Below are 22,504 nucleotides of genomic sequence, written 5' to 3' on the forward strand. Positions count from 1 at the left end.
TATTACAATTGATCTCTAGCCGATAGAGATCAGTTCTCCTGGAGAAAATGGCTGATTTGGCAATTGGACCCTATGGCACTGAATAGGGTTGCCAGGTCCCTCTTCGCCACCAGCGGGAGGTTTTTGGGGCGGAGCCTGAGGAGGTCGTGGTTTGGGGGGGGACTTCATAGAATCATAGAATCATAGAGCTGGAAGGGACCACCAGGGTCATCTAGTCCAACCCCCTGCACAATGCAGGAAATTAACAACTACCTCCCCACACATTCCCAGTGACCCCAACCCTCCCCCCGCCATGCAGGATCCCACAATCAAAGCACTCCTGACAGATGGCCATCTAGCCTCTGCTTAAAGACCTCCATAGACTGGGACTCCACCACCCTCCAAAGCAGCACATTCAATGCCACAGAGTCCAATTGCTAAAGCGGCCATTTTCTCCAGGTGAACTGATCTCTATTGGCTGGAGACCAGTTGTAATTGCGGGAGTTCTGCCACTATCTGGAGGTTGGGGGAGAAATAGACACCACTGTACTAATATCGGGAGGATGAGGAACTCAATACAGGAGCGAAGTGTATACAAAGTGAAAAAAACGTTATAAGCTACCAAAATGACATAACAATACAGCTATACACACTATATACACTACTAAGCTGAAACACACAAGCTAAGACAAACAACGTGACTGTACAAGGTGGAATAACGGGAGAATGCATAGCAAATGCATTTGCTACACTATAATCCTTACCCCAAGTGGGAATGATGTCTCTTACCCTTTGTGGGAAATAATAATGATTTGGCATTTTTTGAAATCTTACCAATTATGGGAGAATATTTGAATGAATGAATGTACAAGAGGACGAAGGACTGATGAAAATTTGTTCATTGTGAACTCGAAACGATCGTCTCCTCATCGGGAACCTCGTTGAAAATCCTTTGGATACCACTTCTCCTACAATTGAGAGAGACCTCTATGAACCTTAGCTGTGCCATTTTGACACTCTTTTCCACCTTGTACAGTCACGTTATTTGTCTTAGCTTGTGTGTTTCAGCTTAGTAGTGTATATAGTGTGTATAGCTGTATTGTTGTGTCATTTTGGTAGCTTATAAAGTTTTTTGCACTTTGTATACACTTCGCTCCAGATAGTTCCTCACTATCTGGAGGTTGGCAACCCTCCCCTCCCCAAACCCTGCCCTCCTCAGGCTCCGCCCCCCCAAATCTCCAGGTATTTCCCAACCCAGAGATGACAACCCTACCTATATATCCGCAGGATCATCTTTCCCAACATGCTCTGCTGTGGTACTTTCATTTAGCAAATGCCACTGCAAATGGGTAAGATTGACAGCTGCCCACGCTCTGGCATTCTGTGTTGTGACTCCCACCTTGTGGAACAGCCTGCCCGACGAGGTCAAGAAGCCTCCCGTGTGCCTAATGTTCAGCAGAATGTGCCGAACAGAATTGTTCAGGAGGGCCTTTTTTTTTTTTTTTTTTAAGGGAAACATGTCGCAGTTAACGTCTGTAACATTTTAGGCAATTTTTGTTGCACTGTTCATTGCAGATATTATACAGTGTTTTATTGCACTGTTCCCTGATGTTGTCATCCAACTTTATTACATTCTTTATTGGATGTAATATATTTTTCACTACATTGTTCTCCAATCTTCTAATCCTGCTTTATTGTCTGTTATACTGTGTGTGGGTTTTTTTTGTTTGTTTTGTTTAGCGTGGTGTTCTCTAATGGTGTAATCTATTATTGTTGCATTGTTGGTGCTATGTATTATACTGTACTTACTGTACTGCTTTAAAATATGTAATCTTCCAAAATGATTGTTTTGGAATCAAAGTCTTTGTTTTCCAAGCAAAGTGGTATCTGGTGGTTTTCAAAAACTTCCATCTTTCTAAACCTTCCATCTTTGGAGAACCCTTTCTAAATTAGCTTATCCAATGGGGATTCTTGTTGGAGTGAGAGCGACTCAACATGCCTCGACATTGGGAGGCGCTAATTTACTCTAAGTTTGTAGGTGTTATCTCTTGAATGGGATGTTCCTCTTTGTCTGAACCTGGGGACTGCCCTCGAACCCCCTCCTCCTTCTCTCTCAGTAGCCATTTTGTCTTTCTCTTTTCCACATGGTCCGCATGGAGGCAGACGTTTCTACAGAGCTCTCCTGTAAAAACCAATGCAATCATACTTGCACTCATGTGACGCTGTATGAGCTAGCCACTTGTACAGGGAAATGTGTTTGTTTGTTTTCTGTTGCCCCAGAAGGTCGGACTAGAACCAACAGGTTGAAATTAAATCAAAAGAGTTTCCGTCTAGACATTAGGAAGAATTTTCTAACAGAGTGGTTCCTCAGTGGAACAGGCTTCCTTGGGAGGTGGTGAGCTCTCCTTCCCTGGAGGTATTTTAGGAAGAGGCTAGATGGCCATCTGTCAGCAAGGCTGATTCTATGGCTTTAGGCAGATCATGAGAGGGAGGGCATTATGGTCATCTTCTGGGTATGGAGTAGGGGTCACTGGAGGTGTGGAGGGGGGAGGTAGTTGTTAATGTCCTGCATTGTGCAGGGGGTTGGACTAGATGAAACTGGTGGTACCTTCCAACTCTATGATTCTATGATTCTTTAGATGAGGCTTTCTATCTTTTATCAACTGCAACAAGAATGTTAACAGACTGAACCTGAATAAATATAAGTTCTACTTTTTTGCAATTTACTTTTTGGAAGATTGATTTTATTGCACTCAATATCACGTTTCCACTACTGGGCAAACACTGCCATATTAGCTATATATAAAACCCAGTAATTCTTACAAGGACCAACCAACCGATTCTACCAAGCCCACCGGTAGGGCATGCTTGCAATAACCTTCCCCTCCCATTATCCCCAGTAACTGCCAATCATAGCTAGGGTTACCAACCTTCAGGTGGTGGCTGGAGATGTCCTGCTATTACAACTGATCTCCAGCTGATAGAGATCAGTTCCCCTGGAGAAAATGCCGCTTTGGCAATTGGACTCTGTGGCATCGAAGTCCCCCATCTCCAAAACCTGCGCTCCGCAGGCTCTGCTGCCAAAATCTCCAGGTATTTTCAACCCGGAGCTGTCTACTCATACCCGTGAACATGTGAATGCTGGGGACTATTCAAGGGCACTTCAATATCCAACATGCTTCTTCCACATCGAACGGCAGGGAATCAAGGACTTTCCCCCATTGTTGATAATCTCATGGAGGAATCCCTGCTAAGCTCTCAAGGAACCCCAGGACTCCACAAAATACAGTTCGAACTCTTCTAACTTTTGAGACAGATGCCACTGAACAGTGAGAGCACAGGAAGCTGCAGCAGCTGAAGATGTGCTATGGAACGGCTGGTTCTCCGTACAGTGCTGGCGTTACTAGGACTGTCAATTGTCAAGCCAAATAACTGTTATTCTTCAACACCAGGAATCATTCTGTACTTTGGAGTTACAGTAATTTGTCTGACAATTTCCTTGCACGCCTGAGGTTAATGTCGAATCCACTGTTATTGTAAAGAGAAAAATAGCTCTTTTGTAAAAAACAACTATAAATAAACAATAATAATAAACAATAAACAACAATAATAAACAATAAACAACTCAGTATTCCACCCAAGCACTTAAAGGAAACTAAATTTATTTTGTCCACCCGGAGAGCCAGAAAGTTTGCAAGACCCGAGGCGGTTCCTACCACAACAGAAGTCTTAACATGGTTTCTAAAAGTTTTCATTTTAAATTAAAAGTGGCATTTTAATCCCATGTTAAGAGCTATCCCTCTAGCAAAGAGAAAATGATATTTCTTACAACAGACTTTATATGTAACTAATGCCACATTAAATGTTTTTTTTAATCTTTAACAGCATTGCAGTTAATAGCTGTACAAATATATGCAAATTGCTAAACTGATGAACACGTTACACATTATGGGCTCTACGCAGAAATACACCATTGTATCTTTAGTGGCAGAAAAATACATGTTACGCTTGACACAAGGATGCCATTAAAATGACATCCCTGTGTCAAATTCTCCTCTAAAAATAGGCACGGTCACTTAGGTCGTGCTGTGACGTCATCACACTGTGCACATTATTGGCGGTTGCTAATGGGGGAGGAGACAAATGCGACATGATGTCACAGCATGGCCTAAGTCAGAGGTGTCCCACTCAATTGTTACAAGGGCCGGATATGACATAAATGTCACTAGGTCGGGCTGAGTCATACCTCGTCAGCCCAGATCGAGAGTGGGGAGGCGGGTGGCTGCCTCGGCTGGCTTGTGGGTTGGGAAAGAGCTCTCAAGGAGCTGGAGCCAGCCCGCAGCCCTTATGTTTGACACCCCTGGCCTAAGTGATACTACATGTTATGGGGTAAAGTGCAAAATCCTGAAATGGGAATGCTGTTTTCAGCAGCAGGCCCGTACCAAGGGTAAACTGTAGTTCTGTCCTGGAGCTGCAAAGGGGCAGTAAATGAAGTGTGTGTGTGTATGTGTGTGCTCACAGCAGCAGAAACATGCATAAATGGCCAAAGTCAGCATTTAAAAATGAACTCTTCTTCTTCTTCTAATACTTGTAAGCTTGATAGTCTATCAGGTTAGCCTTGCTGGTCTGCAGCAGAAGAGCTAGATTTGACCCCGTAGCACTTTAGAGGGAGAGGCGGTGGCTCAGTGGTAGAGCCTCTGCTTGGCACGCAGAAGGTCCAAGGTTCAATCCCCGGCATCGGCAGTTAAAGGGACTTGGCAAGTAGGTGATGTGAAAGACCCCTGCCTGAGACCCTGGAGAGCCGCTGCCGGTCTGAGTAGACAATACTGAGTAGACAATACTGACTTTGATGGACCAAGAGTCCGATTCAGTATAAGGCAGCTTCATGTGTTCATGTGATGTGGATTCACATGTGCATCACTATATCATTGAGCAGAAAGGGGATGGTGATAAAGAGTTAGAGAGCAAGGGATCAAAGTTTGCATCTTGCTTTGACCCCGTGAGTGCTTTTATTAGTTAAGTAAGTCCAGCTGTTCCATTCTGTTGATGTTTATGAGACTAGAGAATCCTTGGACTTTGAAATGCTGACCATTGCTGGGTGTTTTGTTGAGATGATGGTCTTTCACTGGTTTGGATCCTAAGCAACATTCCATTGGTGGTTTTCCCCCTGGCATCTCCAGTTAAAAGGATCAGGTAACAGGCGACGTGAAAGACCTCGATCCTGAGAACTTAGAAAGCGGCTGCCAGTCAGAGTAAGAAGTACTGACCTTGGTGAACCAAGGGTCTGATTCAGTATAAGGTAGGTGAAATTAATACAATGACTGACCCAATTTTATTCAAGCCCCGTTACCATTTTGGAAATAAAATGCTTCTTCCATCTATCATATTTTCCGCTGCTCTGAAGTTCTGGGTAGGATATATGTTAAGGGTGTGCATTTCAAATATTTTCAATCTGAAAGAGTGCCCCAAATTCCATGATTCACTTTGGATATTTCCGATTTAAAACTAAACAGGGAATTTGCATAATGTTTTGGACTGGGAATATCTGTCTGCATACCACTACAGTACTTGTTTCTTGTCTAAATTTTAGACTTTAATGTTTAGATTAGGATTCAGAAATGGTAATAATAACAGAGCCGGTGAGGTGGTTAGAGCAAAGCTTCCTAAACTGTTGGTCGTGACAAGAAGAGGGATACTGGAATTCAGAGAACACTTCCACAATGGGTATGCTTTAAAATTTGCAGTATGCATCTTCAAGTTGCATAGTCAGGAGACCGTACCATTTTGTTCTGATAAATGTTTTTATGCAGAAACTGGTTATTATACTGTCATTATTCACTCAAGCTGGCCAAGCATTGTATTGTAGTACAATCATGTTTGTGTTGTTCGATATACTCATCACTCCTGCTTTTAGAAGAAGAAGAGTCGGTTTTTATATGCCGATTTTCTCTACCTGTTAAGGAGAATTAAACCGGCTTACAATCTCCTTCCCTTCCTCTCCCCACAACAGATACCTTATGAGGTAGTTCACAGTGGGTAGCCGTGTTAGTCTGTTTGCAGTAGTCAAAAAGGGCAAGAGTCCAGTAGCACCTTAAAGACTAACAAAAATATTTTCTGGTAGGGTATGAGCTTTCGTGAGCCACAGCTCACTTCTTCAGATACAGCTAGAATGTGAATCCATCGGTGGATTCACATTCTAGCTGTATCTGAAGAAGTGAGCTGTGGCTCACGAAAGCTCATACCCTACCAGAAAATATTTTTGTTAGTCTTTAAGGTGCTACTGGACTCTTGCCCTTTTTGACTTATGAGGTAGGTTAGGCTGAGAGAGTTCGAAGAGAACTGTGACTAGCCCAAGGTCACCCAGCTGGCTTCATGTGTAGGAGTGGGGAAACCAACCCGGTTCACCAGATTAGAGTCTGCCGCTCATGTGGAAGAGTGGGGAATCAATCCCAGTTCTCCAGATTAGAGTCCACCTCTCTTAACCACTACAACACACAGGCTCTGTTTTACATTAACCCCTACACAAACGATAAGAGCAGAGGTTCTTTCTTAGATGGAAAGCCAAGCTGCTTTTGCTATGTAGAAAATTTTGAAAGTGCACAGTGCCTGAAGTGCTTTTCTTTGTGATTAAAGTGTGAAATGCAAACACGTTCTTCTAACAACTGCATTTTAATTAAAGTTGATGTTTCAGAGACTAGTCCTGGAGGCAGCCATCTTTCTGAAATTCGATGTTATTTGCAGGCCTTTGGAAGGATCAACATAATACAGAAGAGGGACAAGGGCCCATAGCCTGATAGGAACATGAATGCTGACAACATCTAGAGTTTTCATCTAGACATTAGGGATAATTTTCTAACAGTTAGAGCAGTTCCTCAGTAGAAGATGCTTCCTTGGGAGGTGGTAAGCTCTCCTTCCCTGGAGGTTTTTAAACGAAGACATGATGGCCATCTGTCAGCAATGCTGATTCTGTGACCTTAGGCAGATGATGAGAGGGAGGCCATCTTGGCCATCTTCTGGGCATGGAGTAGGGGTCACGGGGGGTGGGGTGGAGAGGTAGTTGTGAATTTCCTGCATTGTGCAGGGGGTTGGACTAGATGACCCTGGTGGTCCCTTCCAACTCTATGATTCTATCTTTGTAACCTGGAGCTAGTTGTTCAAAGATCAGGATCAGAGGAGCATGCCTATTATATTAGTTGCTGGGGAATACAGGCAGAATAATGCTGCTGCAGTCGTCTTGTTTGTGGCTTCCTAGAGGCACCTGGATGGCCACTGTGTGAACAGACTGCTGGACTTGATGGGCCTGGGTCTGATCCAGCAGGGTCTTTCTTATATTCTTATGTAAGTTCATTCTGAAGAACTGCGCAAACAGTGTGGCTCAGATACTGGGTGATTAGGGGGACAGGTATACGGTTTGGCAGAGAGGAGGCCCAAGAGAGTCTAGATCAGGGTTCTGTAAGCTCATTATTTATTTGTTTATGTCTTTTACACCCCACCTTTCTCCTCAATGGGAACACAAGGAAGCTTAAAGTTCTCCTTTTCCTCTCCTCTGTTTCATCCTCACAACCACCCTTTGAGGTAGGTTCATCTCAGAGTGCATGACTGGCCCAAGGTCACACCGTGAGCTTCCATGGCAGAGTGGGGATTTGAACCTGAGTCTCCCAGATCCTAGTATCTGAAGAAAGGGATCTTTGACTCTTGAAAGCTCATACCCCAAAAAACCTTGGTCTCTAAGGTGCCACTGAACTCGAATTTAGCTGCTCTGTTGCAAACTAACACAACTACCCTCTGAAGCAGATCCTATTCCAACACTCTAACCCAGGGCTTCTTAAACTTTTTCCACTCACAACCCATTTTTTCCCAATAAATTTTTACTCGACCCCGGGTATATAGGTATTTAAATAGATATACAAATCAAACATTTACTGATAATAAACCATAAAAAAATTATTTTAAAATAATTCTTTTGTATACATATAATTCTACTGTTGCCAAATTTTTCGCAACCCCCTAAAAGGTGGCCTGTCTCGGCAAAAAAAGGGGGCGTTCCCGAATCGAAACGGCTCAGGAGGCCGACTCTTCGCAACCGGAGGGAGATTTTGGGGGCTGAGCCTGAAGAGGGCGAGGTTTGGGGAGGGGAGGGACTTCAATGCCTTAGAGTACAATTGCCAAAGCGGCCGTTTTTCTCCAGGTGATCTGATCTCTATAGGCTGGAGATCAGTTGAATTAGCAGGAGATCTCCTGCTACTACCTGGCAGTTGGCAACCCTAGCCTTCCGGGCACCAGCGTTGTGGGCCCTTGCACCAGTGGAGGCCTTTGTAGGCCTCCAAAGGCCTTTGGGCCGGGCCGCTGGCGTGGCTCAGGAATGGGCTGTCAAGCTTTAAAGCATTTAAAGTTGCAAAATAACAATAATATTAGTAATTACAAAGAAAAATCCCTTTGGCAGGATCCACTGACAAGCAAACATTCAATCATAAGTTGAGATAAAGGTACTGAAAACTTGAAACAAACACAAAAACAAAATGGAAAATGTTTACTGTGTCACCTGGAACTTCTGAAATACCAAAAGCTATACTTGGCACTTGGACAAAAAGGAGTCTCAGGTAGCCTCAGAGGACGAAAGGAGTTTGGAGGCTGACTAACATCAGCTCCACCCCCTGAGGATGCCCTACAAAGGCCCCCCCTGGATGTTGGCACAGCTTCTTATGCTGAGATAACACTGCTGGGGAAGCAGCTCTGGTGTGTGCGGCGTGTGCCACTGGGCCATTCCTGGGGGATGGCGTAAGTCACCCTGCACTGGCCTAAGTGGCATGGACGCTGGTAGAAGAAGGAGGAGGAGGAGGCGGAGGAGGAAGAAGAAGAAGAAGAATTGGTTTTTATACGCTGACTTTCTCTACCACTTAAGGAAGAATCAAACAATCACCTTCCCTTCCCCTCCCCACAACAGAAACCCTATGAGGTAGGTGAAGCTGAGAGAGTGTGACTAGCCCAAGGTCACTCAGCTGGCTTCATGTGTAGGAGTGGGGAAACCAATCTGGTTCACCAGCTTAGCCTCCGCCGCTCACGTGGAGGAGTGGGGAATCAAACCCGGTTCTCCAGATCAGAGTCCTCCCCTCCAAACCACCGCTCTTAACCACTACACCACGCTGGTGCAGGGGTCACGCCAGCTCCTATGCAGCTCCTCCCCCACCTCAGGATTGTATGGTTATGATAGAAAGAGGGTGGGGGGAGAGGGCAGATAAGCACAAAGTTTAAAAGGGGAGTGGGAGAAAGAGGAAAGGGGCTTGAAAAGGAGAGGTGAGATAGCAGATCAGTTTTTTAGATCTCTGGTTCTACAATCCAAATCCTATTTCATTGCTTATTGAATGTCCCATCCTGTTGATTGTATTTACTTGCTCTGTTGTAATCCACCTGGAGTACCAATGAGAAAGGAGGAGTATAATTAAATAAATAATTACCTGCTTTTGGGGGGCCATGTCCTTCTGATCCCTTTAAGGTACAAAATATGCAGATCCCTGCTCATAAACACATCTTCTACTTGCAAGTGGGCCTCAGGGCTTACCTGTTCACGCTGTCTCTGGAGAAATAGACAGTGTAGGTCTGAATGTTCCCTTTCGCTTCGGCGGGTGGGCGCCAGCTGAGACGAACAAATCGACTGGAGACCAAAACAGGGACCACATCGCGGGGAGCAGAGGGAAGGACACTGGAGCTTGGGACAGCTAAAGAAGGGGAAGGAGAGGAATCAGTCAGAGAGGTTGGTGGTTCGGGGGTTTTGGGGCTAGTGGGAAGAATTGTCGTAGGCACCACTGATGTTTTAGGAAACAAAGGACCAAGTGGATCAGGTGTGAATAAGATCAACGGAGGAAGAAGAAAAAGAGAAAAGAAAAAGAACTAACAGTAAAATCATTTTTTTAAAACCAAGCATTGTGTAATCAAAAACACTTCTGTAACATAAGAATGTAAGAAAGGCCATGCTGGATCAGACCAAGGTCTATCAAGTCCAACAGTCTGTTCACATAGGGGTAGGGTTGCCAACCTCCAGGTAATAGCTGGGGATCTCCTGCTATTACAACTGATCTCCAGCCAAAAGAGATCAGTTCACCTGGAGAAAATGGCCGCTTTGGCCATTGGACTCTATGGCATTGAAATCCCTCCCCTCCCCAAACCCCACCCTCCTCAGGCTCCACCCCTTAAACCTCCCACCGTTTGCAAAAGAGGGACCTGGCAACCCTACACAGTGGCCAACCATATGCTTCTATGAAGCCAACAACAAGAAGAGTTGGTTTTTATATGCTGACTTTCTCTACCACTTGAGGGAGACTCAAACCGGCTTACAATCACCTTCCCTTCCCCTCCCCACAACAGACACCCTCTAAGGTAGGTGGGGCTGAGTGAATGTGAATTTGCCCAAGGTCACCCAGCAGCACACAACTGCAGCAGCATGGCAGCAATAACCACAGAGTTCACTGTACTTGTATGTTTCACAGAGGAGACACTCCAACACTGATTTAACCAAGTGGTTTGTGCTTGGCTGATGGCTGGAACCTATGGACCACTTTCAATTAACCCTTAAACACACCATGGCCTTTTATGCATGGCTGTTTCCCTCGTAGTCACCCCTCTGACAACTGCAGGTTTGTGTTTGGATTATGCATGCCATTTCCATCACAGGCCGCCTTGCTCTCTCCCTGAGTTTACCCACGTTTTGCCCGCATTTTCAGGGTCCTGTTTTATCACAAATTTGAAAACACGGGCACAATGCAGGTCTGTGGCCCAGTGGTAGAGCATCTGCTTGGTATGCAGAAGGTCCCAGGTTCAATCCCCAGCATCTCCAGTTAATGCGTCTGGGCAAGTAGGTGAAGTGAAAGACCCCTGAGACCCTGGAGAGCCGCAGCCGGTCTGAGTAGACTTTGATGGAACAAGGGTCTGATTCAGTATAAGGCAGCTTCATGTGTTCACACAAAATGCAGGGGGAGAGCTAGGCAACCTGTGATGGTTGGAAATGGCATGCATAATCAAAACAAAGACCTGAAGTCATTGGAGGAGTGATGGGGAGGGAAACAGCCATGCATAAAAGGCCCATGTCTTATTAGGGCTGCCAACTACCAGGTACTAGCTGGAGATCTCCTGCTATTACAGCTGACCTCCAGCCGAAAGAAATCAGTTCAACTGGAGAAAATGGCTGCTTTGCTAGTTGGACTCTATGGCATTGAAGTCCCTCCCCTCCTCCAACCCCACTCTCCTCAGGCTCGGCTCCAAAAACCTTCCACCAGTGGCAAAGAGGGACCTGGCAACCCTATGTCTTATGCTTGTGGCTCATAAATTAGAAAGAGTTCCTTTCCTGGTGAACGTTATGGATGCATCTCAGGAGTTTGCATAGGTTCTTGTTAGGGACCTCTGATTTCAACACCAGTCACGAGGGGGAAGGGAGGCTTCATAGCACTTTACCAAACACTTCAATGATCAGTGCTGTAAAAACAGCAGTTTCCGTTTGCCAGAGCAACGATTTCCCCAGCAAACAACAGGGTCTGCAGAACAGGGAAGCAGAAGAATTAAAATCAGAACATCCCCAAGAAGAATCAACAAGACCATTTTGCAATTTTAATAAGAAAACAATCTTCTCACAAAGGTTAAACGCTTTCCAACAGAGACTTTCACCTCTGACAAGTTTCACGGCAAAACATGTATTCCAAAGACTGCAAAACATAACCTGCAGATCTTCCACCTTCTATTCTTTTGGCACTGGGTTTTGTACCTGCTCCTAATCTGCTGTGTCTTCAGTGTCATGGAATCTTAGAGTTGGAAGGGACCACCAGGGCCATCAAGTCCAACCCCCTGCTCAATGCAGGAAATTCACAACTGCCCCTCCCCACACCCCCAGTGTCAAAACCACAGAGTTTATGACAATTCCTAGAACTACTCTACGTCACTTCCAGTTTTTTTTTTTGCTTTTGTTTTTTACCAGAAGCGACGTAACACATTTCATTTCTTCTTAAATTTTTGTTCATACTTTCATCAATGGTTTCAGTACTGTTTTCACTGCTGGCATTGCAAATTCATATGTAAAGTGGGCCCATGTTGCATAGATTTTATCTACCATTTGTGCCTACAATGGGATGGCATATTTTTTGTGACATCTGTGCATATTGCTAACATATTGTTGCAACACTATGTACATTTTCCAGGGGAAGGGAAATGTGGCAAAATTGAACGTGACACAACAATAAAGAACCACAAATTCAGTTTTCCCAAGGTAAAGTGAAATCAAACTGGGATTTCCAGGCTGAAATATTTTAGCTCTAGGATGACGTAGGTGTGAACAATTCATGTGGACTCCCCCACACCCTATCACCTCCAACGAAGAAGAAGAAGAAGAAGAAGAAGAAGAAGAAGAAGAAGAAGAAGAAGAAGAAGAAGAAGAAGAAGAGATGGTTTTTATATGCCAACTTTCTCTAATCTAATGGAGTCTAATCTGGAGAACTGGGTTTGATTCTCCACTTCTACACAGGAAGCCAGCTTCCTTGGTGACCTTGGGCTAGTCATAGCTCTTTAGAGCTCTCTCAGCCCCACCTACCTCACAGGGTGTCTGCTGTGGGGAGGGGAAGGGAAGGTGATTGTAAGCCAGTTTGATTCTTCCTTAAGTGGTAGAGAAAGTTGGCATTTAAAAACCAATTCTTCTTCTTCTTCTTCTTCTTCTTCCTCCTTTTAAGGAGAATCAAACTGGCTTACAAACTCCTTCCCTTCCTCTCCCCACAACAGTCACCCTGTGAGGTAGGTGGGGCTGAGAGAGTTCAGAGAGAACTGTGAGTAGCCCAAGGTCACCCAGCAGGCTTCATGTGGAGGAGCAGGGAATGAAACCCGGTTCATCAGATTAGAGTCTGCCGCTCTTAACCAGTACACCACGCTGGCTCTCTTAATTAAATGTCAGCGAACAAAAAGACTGAAATAGGCAGCCATTTCTGAAAATAGGCTGAAATTCTCTCGGTCTCTCTATGAGCCCCAGCCATCAACAGCTAATCGAACCCGCTCTTGTCCACCACTTCAAGCACCCCTACCCTGCTGGCATTCTGTAAGCCACGGAGTGTTTGATACATAACATTTTTCTGTTATTACCAGGGGAAAAAATCTATTTCACCTTTGCAAGCTGCCAGCAGGCTGGCATTGAATAGAAAACATGTTATTTACACTCAGAGTACAATATAGAAAAGAGAAGCACAGCTACAGCCTATTTTATGTTCCTCAACAGGTTACTTCCTAAATCACTGAAAGGTTTCCTCTCTCTCTCTCTTTTTTTTTTTTTTGGAGGTTTTTTTTATGAGCACACTCAATTATTTCATGCCTGGTCAAGAAGTCTGACCAGGCATGCACCTGTTGCACAATGCTTTATACAATTGCACAGACAACGGGCGTTTCCCCCCACTGTTTTGGCCCTGCGTTGTCATTCATACAACTTCCAAAACACCTTTGCTTGTGTCTTCGCACAGGAATGAAAGGCTGACCAGTGCGGAAAGGGATTTACCAGCCCACTCCATTACTGTTAATGATCTCCATATCCCTTTCCATTGTGCAAAGCACTTTGCAATCTGTGGCTCATTTACCTACCCCACAGCCTTGCAAGAGATGGTTGCCATGCAGTTTACTTCTGGCCTCAGCGAGGACCTGAACCAGGGTTGTGTGTGTGTAAAGTGTCATCCGTGAGAACCAGTGTGGTGTAGTGGTTAAGAGTGGCACACTCTAATCTGGAGAACTGGGTTTGTTTCCCCACTCCTTCATAGGCAGCCTGCTGGGTGGCCTTGGGCTAGTCACAGTTCTCTTAGAGCTCTCTCAGCCCCACCTACCTCACAAGGTGTCTGTTGTGGGGAGAGGAAAAGAAGGCGATTGTAAACTGCTTTGAGACTTGGGTTTGCCGCTCTCTACATGCATATTTTCCCCAAGCAAATTCTCAGAACTGAAAAATGAGCCCCCATGCAGAGTTTTGAGAATTCAGATGGGGGAAATGTGCATCTAGAGAGCGGCAAATCCAAGGCAAAACCTCCCGTGTATTTTTGCCCATAGTTTTTATATGTGTGTAGACACTACTTGCGCTGGGCAGAACACATGCAGGAAAGGCAAGTACATTTCATTATTTGAAAGGAGTAGAGGCTGTCAGGCTACCAGCAGGAGATAAGAGGTGGTGGCAACTTATGGAAGGGGATGCAATCATTATCACCACACAATGCTGCAACTTCTGTCACAACCAGGTAATGACATCATCGTGCCAGGGGGCGATTCTCTACCACTCGCAAAAAAGAGATTCTGGGAGAATGCTAAAGCGTTGCCCCCAGCATGATGATATAACTTCTGGGTCACACCAGAAGTTGTGTCATCACATGAGGATGACGATCATGCCCCCCCCCCTCCAATTTCGCCAGTTAGTTGCCTCTTGCCACCCAGCTGAGCAGCAGCAGGCAATGGCAGCGGGCAATTTCCCACCATAAGTGGGAATATAATAAGCTGTGGGGCCCATTTGCTCAGTCCTACCCTCCCAATACAGGTTGTCCTGTACAAACATATCTTATGTGAACAATCTCTAAGAATCCTGCCAAGCACCCTTTCCCAGCTTATTTATAAATTGGCCCCGAATGTCTTGACATTTGGGAGTTTAGGGAATACTCCAAGACAGTTGTGTGTGCACATGAAACAACCCTTTCTTTCTTTGTTCTGTTTTCTTTTCAACTCCAGAAGAGAAGAGGAGGAGGAGGAGGAGAAGAAGAAGAGTTGGTTTTTATATGCTGACTTTCTCTACCACTTAAGGGAGAATCAAACCGGCTTGCAGTCACCTTCCCTTCCCCTCCCCACAACAGACCCCCTGTGTGGGAGGTGGGGCTGAGAGAGCTCTAAGAGAGCTGTGACTAGCCCAAGGTCACCCAGCTGGCTTCATGTGGAGGAGTGGGGAAACCAACCCGGTTCTTCAGATTAGCCTCCGCCACTCATGGGGAGGAACGGGGAATCAAACTCGGTTCTCCAGATCAGAGTCCACCGCTCCAAACCACCGCTCTTAACCACTAGACCAGGAAAAGGAATAAACCATTCTGATTCTTGTAGGTTATCCGGGCTGTGTAACCGGATAACCTACAAGAACCAACAAACTCTGACCTTGAAAGCCTTCGACAATATTTTAAACCATTCTGACTTGCGTTACAGTCTATGGGGTGATCTAATCTGCCAGTGTTGAACAGTACAACAGTACAACAACAGCAAGTATACACACACATATGTGGGAGGAAGGAGGGGGGAATTACTGCACACCAGGTCATAAAAGGAGCATCATTCCGGCTCTCAAAAACCATGCTAAGAGGAGCTGGCAGATCACTCAGACTCAAACACAATAGATTAACTGAGGGCATGACACCGCACTTCTAAATGTTTATATATAAATATATATTGTCCTAATAAGCCATTACCAGTGCTCGGAGAGCAATGTAATAAGAGCACAGGTCAAAACACTGGCCTTCCCGGAGATCTCAGTGACCAGCCTATCAAGATGATGCTAAAATAAGGCTGGCGCTTTAACTTATGGACATTTAGACCCGTCACTTCAGAATGCTGCAATTTGCTCCTTGTGTAGGTCGAAGGCAAGAGACAAAACCTCATGGAATATTAAGCACTTCCTCATCCCCCCCCCGACTTGCTCACACAATCAGCTATCCCGAGGAAAAATGGAATGATAGATGCCTACGTCAATCAAAGCAAACAAAAACTGGACTTACGAGGCCCCCCATCCCCCCCATCCCACCGCTGCCACTGTCTCCGGCCTCCCCAACACATAAGATTAGAAATTGATCTAAAATCTTTCTGTTCGAATTGCAATTTGATTGGAAAGGGAGAGCCATGCCCTCAACCACTTGGAAAAAAATTGTTATTTTTGAATGTTTGATTGTTTTCTAAATTGTATTGGAAATGTTGTGCCTGGGCATTTTCACCCTGCTTCCTTGGCAGTCTGTTTCTCCCCAGTATGGTTCACTGAAGTACCTGATGGGGGGAGGAAACTTTCTGACTTTCAAAAGAGCCACATTCTGTGATTGTGACAACATGTCAGGGTGGGGTAATTAGGAAACTGCATGGTGATTCTGAGATAGGGATGCCAGGTCCTCCCTCTCCTCCGGCGGGAGGTTTTTGGGGCAGAGTTTGAGTGGTAAAAGGCCCCCTTGCAATGCGGCACTTCCGGGTGTAAACTAGAAGTGATGTGGCGCAGCAGGCAGGCGCACGTGCACTCAGCTGGTCGGCGGGCAGCCAGATGGATTGGCAGGGGTTTGCCCGACACCACCTGGCACTTGTCAACCCTATTCCGAGACTAACAGAACCCTTCTGAAACTCCTCAGAATCCCAGCCCGTGTGCAGGATGGAAATGTTCCAGAATGAAAAATCCTGCCACTGCCATCTGCACACACTCCCTATCAGAATCTTCACAGATTACTTGGATTAAGAAATGCCATTTTGGATTACGGGCCACAACCTAGATGACCCCTGCATCCACCTGGGACACAGGGAGAAGGGTCAAAGGTAGTGCTTTCTGCAGCGGCATCTCAACCACATCACAAAGTCGGTGCATGCAACTAACCCCTGGGTATCAGATACGGATACCGTGAACCTCCAAGTCTCTCAGTATAATGAATTATTTCCCAGTATTAGCAGGGTGGGGTGGTAGGGCTCTTAAGGCATGCATGCAAAGAACATGAGCAGTCAGTGTGATGCAGCGACAAAAAAGGCTAATGCGATCTTGGGGTGCATCAACAGAGGCATAACATCCAAATCACAAGATGCCATAGTTCCACTGTACACTGCATTGGTCAGGTCGCACCTAGAGTATTGTGGGCAGTTCTGGAGGCCTCACTTCAAAAAAGATGTGGACAGAATCGAGCAGGTGCAGAGGAGACCAATGAGGATGATCAGGGGCCTGGAGACCAAGCCCTACAAGGAAAGGCTGAAGTAGTTGGGAATGTTCAGTATGGAGGAGGTTGAGGGGGGACATGATTGCTCTCTTTAAGTATTTGAAGGGCTGTCACTTAGAGGAGGGCAGGGAGCTGTTCCTGTTGGCAGCAGATGATAGGACTCGCAATAATAGGTTTAAATTGAGGGCGGAAAGGTACCAGCCTGATATTAGGAAACATTTTTTTTTTACAGTAAGAGTTGTTAGACAGTGGAGTCAGATACCCAGGGAAGTGGTGAGCTCCCCCTCACTGGCAGTCTTTAAGCAGAGGCTGGACAAATACTTGGCAGGGATGCTCTAGGCTGACCCTGCATTGAGCAGGGGGTTGGACTAGATGGCCTGTATGGCCCCTTCCAGCTCTATGATTCTATGATCCACGGAGAACATTTTTTTTAAGTGTTCTGTTTGCAGGATTCCATTAGCTGTGACTGCAAGAGGTTCGGCAGCAGAAGAGCAGGCCGGAAGGACAGCAGATGAGGCTAGGGAAGGGCCGGCAGAACAGAACTCAAAGGAGCATCTGGACACTCTATCTCTGGCTCGGGCCTCAGGCGAACGCTCTCTCGCTTCCATGAGCGCAGACAAATTAAAAAGGGAGAGCGCTGCCAATGCACGAACCAATTAGCTTTGTATAAACGAGGGCTCATTCAAAGCTTCGACACCTTATGCAAAGCAACAGCCTGTTCAAATATATATATATATATATATATATATATATATATATATATATATATATATCACATTTCTTTGGTTCCTCACAGCATCCTTTAAATGATCTTTGGCAGGTGGAAAGATAAACTCTGGAGCCAAAACCCAAGTGCGAGTGTCCGAGCTTATCCGGAATTCCTCGGCTGCTACCAGGCAAACCTCCACCTGGTGGAATGAGAGCTGGGATTAAATATCACCAGGCAAAGTGCCACAGACATATGAAGTTGCCTTACATGAGGCCATGCCCTCAATCTGTCTAGCTCTGACTGGCAGCAGCTTTCTGGGGTATCTGGAAGGCGAAAAAGAAAAGTATTCTCCAACATGCATTTGAGATTTTTTGTTTTAAATTGGAGATTATGGGGCTCCAACCTCCAACTTCTAGAAGTATCTGTTCTACCACTAGGATTGCCAGGTGCCTCTTTGCCACCAGCAGGAGGTTTTTGGGGCGGAGCCTGAAGAGGGTGGGGTTTGGGAGGGGGGACTTCAATGTAGGGTTGCCAACTACCAGGTACTAGCTGGAGATCTCCCGCTATTGCAACTGATCTCCAGCCGATAGAGATCAGTTCCCCTGGAGAAAATGGCCGCTTTGGCAATTGGACTCTATGGCATTGAAGCCCCTCCCCTCCCCAAACCCCACTCTCCTCAGGCTCCACCCCAAAAACCTCCTGCGAAAAGGGACCTGGCAACCCTACTTCAATGCTATTACAGTCCAATTGAAAAAGTGGCCATTTTCTCCAGGTGAACTGATCTCTATCGGCTGGAGATCAGTTGTAATAGCAGGAGGTTTCCAGCTAGTACCCGGAGGTTGGCAACCCAATCTACCACCAAGCCATGGCTCATTCCCATAACTGACCAATCTCAGCTGGGAAGATTTCAAAATTTCTTCCCAAGAGGAGTTATTCCTAGAATACACTGTTCTGATCTCCACTGTCCACATTACAGAATTGCCTACAGATAGATTTTTGCTTATTTTGTTGGGATGGGAGGACAGGTACGCACAGGAGATGCATTTTGATACCGCTTTCAGCTATGGGAGAAACCGGTGGAAATATGGGTTTCAGTGCATGTAAAACACACAGAGCGCATGGATCAAAACACACATTATACGCACGTCCACGCAAATGAAGTTCACCGAAATTTGCAGCGAGCTTATCAGGAGGATGCAGAACAGAGCAGTTGACAGAGCAAAACCACAGAACAAATATGAATCGGTACAAGTGGCATTCATCCAAGCCATTCCAGCTTCAAAACGAGGATAATAATACTGGCATATCTTACAAGGATTACGGAGGATAATGCAACCTTTGAACGCTGGAAAAAGTGCTGCGTTAAGTGCTAAGGAGTATTAGTCACCGATAGGAGCTATTACGGCACCTTCATGGCAAAGAGTTGAAGGACACAGTCACATTACAGACTTTAAAAGACAGGGACCTTTCCGTGAAAACTGCAGATCTGGGCAGGAAGACTAAGCAACAACTCAGCAAAAGGGCATCTGCTTCACAAGCAGAAGGCCCCAGTCCAATCCCTGGCATCTCCAGTTTGCGAGGCTGTTAAGCAGCAGGTATTTGGGAAGACCTTTCTCTGTCTGAGACTCCGGAGAGCCGCTGCCATTCACAATAGGCAACAGTGAAGTAGACAGGCCAGTGGTCTGACTCAGTATAAGCCTGGTAGTTATGTTGATAATATGCCAGGAACAGAATTCTCAGCAATCAATAGGATAATAGGGGGCCGGATCCGGTTTGGGGGGGGAAACTGGCCTGCGTGCCTTTTTCCCCAACAGGGAGGATCCCAATAAGGGATTTTGGGGGAGGCCGGAAGGGGACAGGCCAAGATGGAAGGCTGCCATGAACAACCCGGCGGGGGCATGCCTTGCCATGTGCTGTCAAATGGCCTCCTTCCAAGTGGCGGGGGACCACACAGCTGGCTGCCGCCCTCGTGTGTCCCAGGAACTGCCATCTCAAAAGTGGCCCAGCATGGCTGGGTATTTTCATCGGCCTGCAATGGTGGCAGGCCGATGGTAGGATAACGCTCCCATGCCATGCCAATGCCTTGCTGCTGCAAACAATAAAGTTGTGCCATTCCTCCAAGCTGGTTGTATGTCATCTTTGGGTCACTCTGCTGGGGTATGGCTGGGTTCTCACTCTTAATGGGCCGGGTCCCGCTAGAGCGCCCCACACAATTAGGCACTAGCCCGGCAACTCCTATGCATAAATGAACTGAAAAAAACATACATAATGTAAATTGGGACTAAGTCCTTTCCTCCTTGAGGGGAGAGGAGAGGATGGTAAAAGATAGGGATGCTCAAGAAATCTCCCTATCCAAATTTTATCCAGATGCCGGGAGTCTTCTTTAAAAAAAACTACAAAGTCAAGACCTCAAAAATAACCACTGTAAATGTGATTTATATATACACATACTAATGTAAGAAATACAAATACAAAATTAGTGTGTGTCAATGTCAGGATATCAATATCAAAGAAGCAACTTGATGTATCTGGATTATAAGAATTGGAAGGTTACAATTGCTATGCAAAATACCACTTAATTATATCTATCTAAATTACAACAATCTGAAGGTTACAATTGCTGTACAAAAATGTGAATCTGTAACCTACAGATTCTTGTAATCCAGATACATATAATCAAGTTGTTCCTTTGATATTGATATTCTGACATGGACACACACTAATTTTGTATTTGTATTTATTAAAAAAGTAAAGGTCCCCTGTGCAAGCACCGGGTCATTCCTTTCCCATGGGGTGACATCACATCCCGATGTTTACTAGGCAGACTTTGTTTATGGGGTGGTTTGCCAGTGCCTTCCCCAGTCATCTTCCCTTTACCCCCAGCAAGCTGGGTCCTCATTTTACCAACCTCGGAAGGATGGAAGGCCGAGTCAACCTTGAGCCGGAGACCTGAAACCAACATCCATTGGGATTGAACTCAGGTCCTGAGCAGAGCTTTTGACCGCAGTACTGCAGCTTAACACTCTGTGCCACAGGGCATGAACATTAAGTATATTATATTTACAGAGGTTATTTTTGAGGTCTTGATCGGGTTTGGACTGGGTTTGTTTCCCCACTCCTACACATGAAGCCTGCTGGGTGACCTTAGACCAGTCACGGTTCTCGCTGAACTCTTTCAGCCCCACCTACCTCACAGGGTGTCTGTTGTGGGGAGGGGAAGGGAAGGTGCGACGGATCGAAGGGAGGCTTGGATTTTTCAGGGAAATTAGGTCTGTCAGACATTTGACGGCACACAGAGGCTTGGTGAGTCAAGTTCAAAATAACAGATTTTATTAATAACAGAAAGGCAGGATGAGGGTTTAGGCAGGTAAAGTTGGATTTCAGAAAGGTATTAGGATATTCCAAAAAACAAACAGAGAGTAGGCACTTCACAATAATACATATTTACACAAGAGAGGTTTGGTTCTTCTAGATGGTAGGGCTAAATCCACTTCAGGATGCTAGACCTTTGTTTTCACTGAGAGGCTCTTTTTTGTTTGTTTGTTTGTTTAATTGTTTGTTTGTTTGTCGGTTTCTTGTTCAGATTTCACTTGAGTTGGCTTTAAAACACACTCCACTTTCGGTTTCTGGTGAGAGGAACTACTGGACACTTTTCACCAGTTTAACACCTAAACTGGACTGGGATTACTCAGCACTCTAGAGAGGAATTCTCCCCAACCTTACTTTGGGATCACCCAATACACATAAGATGACTTCCCTCTCCCTGGTTTTTGAGAACTCTCTTTTTCGTCAGAGCTAGCGCCCAATGTCAAAACCCAGACGCCCTCTCTTCACTCAGAGTTGACGTCCTGATGACCCAGTGGTGGATTCTGTATCAGTCAAACAGCTTAAAATTGTGTTCCTTTATGTTTCACTCCTGAGGACTAATCCTCGCACAGCACACAGCTGCCCCTAGCTTCTCAGAGCTCTGCCCGTCCTGAACTCTGGAGCAGACTAAAACCTCTCACTGGTCATTTACGCCGAACCCACACTTTCCGGTTGGGAATCTATGCACCAGCAGTCTCCAAGCTCGAATCAAGAAGCGTTGGAGTCCCCCGCCCCTTGAAATGCTGCTTTGTAATTGGCTGTAATGCTTACTGTGAGAAAAAAGCCTCCCCACCCCAAAACCCAATTGCCTCATAAAAAAGCATTTTAAAACACAGAGCTCTCTAAAAGGAAGGGGGGGGGAAGCCTCGTTTCTAAAATCCTTTCTTCTGCTCAGTAAGAACTCAGAGGAAGCATGGAGCATTTGAATGCCAACCCCTTGACACACTGCTTTGTAATTGGCTGTACTGCTGTCCGTGAGAGAAACGTCACTCCCCAAAGCTTCCATGTCCTGCGCTTTGCGTTATGCATGGGGATTTCACCCGGGCTGAGCTCAGGAGAGATGGAAGAATAGGGTTAATAGAGGAATGAGACGTCCTGGGATTTGTGAGGACTGGCCGCAAGGTCATCTCTAATTAGGTATGCCAGGTCCCTTTTCACCACCGGCGGAATGTTTTTGGGACAGAGCCTGAGGACAGTGGGGTTTGGGGAGGGGAGGGACTTCAATGCTATAGAGTCCAATTGCCAAAGCGGCCATTTTCTCCAGGTAAACTGATCTCTATTGGCTGGAGATCAGTTGTAATAGCAGGAGATCTCCAGCTAGTACCTGGAGGTTGGCAACCCTATCTCTAATGGACAGAAAACTCATGCATAACTCCAAGGAACAACTGAGACAGACCAGGGGGTCAATGTGAGTGAAAGTACCCATGCATAAACAACCACTCACTGAGAGCTGAATGTTACACTTTCACTAGCCACTCCTAGGACTCCCTTTAGCTGTCAATCAACTGCCACTAAGGCAAGA

The 22,504-nt window shown here is 45.7% G+C and overlaps 1 protein-coding gene across 1 annotated transcript in view; it reads right to left on the bottom strand.

The window, feature by feature from the left end:
- Window positions 1–22,504, bottom strand: part of DCC (DCC netrin 1 receptor) — a 591,765-nt gene that overhangs the window by 290,491 nt on the left and 278,770 nt on the right. The window contains exon 8 of the mRNA XM_056849071.1: window positions 9,539–9,695. Within this exon, the coding sequence (XP_056705049.1) occupies window positions 9,539–9,695 (157 nt within the window). The remainder of the gene's footprint in view (window positions 1–9,538; window positions 9,696–22,504) is intronic.

Source organism: Euleptes europaea, chromosome 4 (assembly GCF_029931775.1).
Source record: "Euleptes europaea isolate rEulEur1 chromosome 4, rEulEur1.hap1, whole genome shotgun sequence".
Classification (NCBI taxonomy): domain Eukaryota; kingdom Metazoa; phylum Chordata; class Lepidosauria; order Squamata; family Sphaerodactylidae; genus Euleptes; species Euleptes europaea.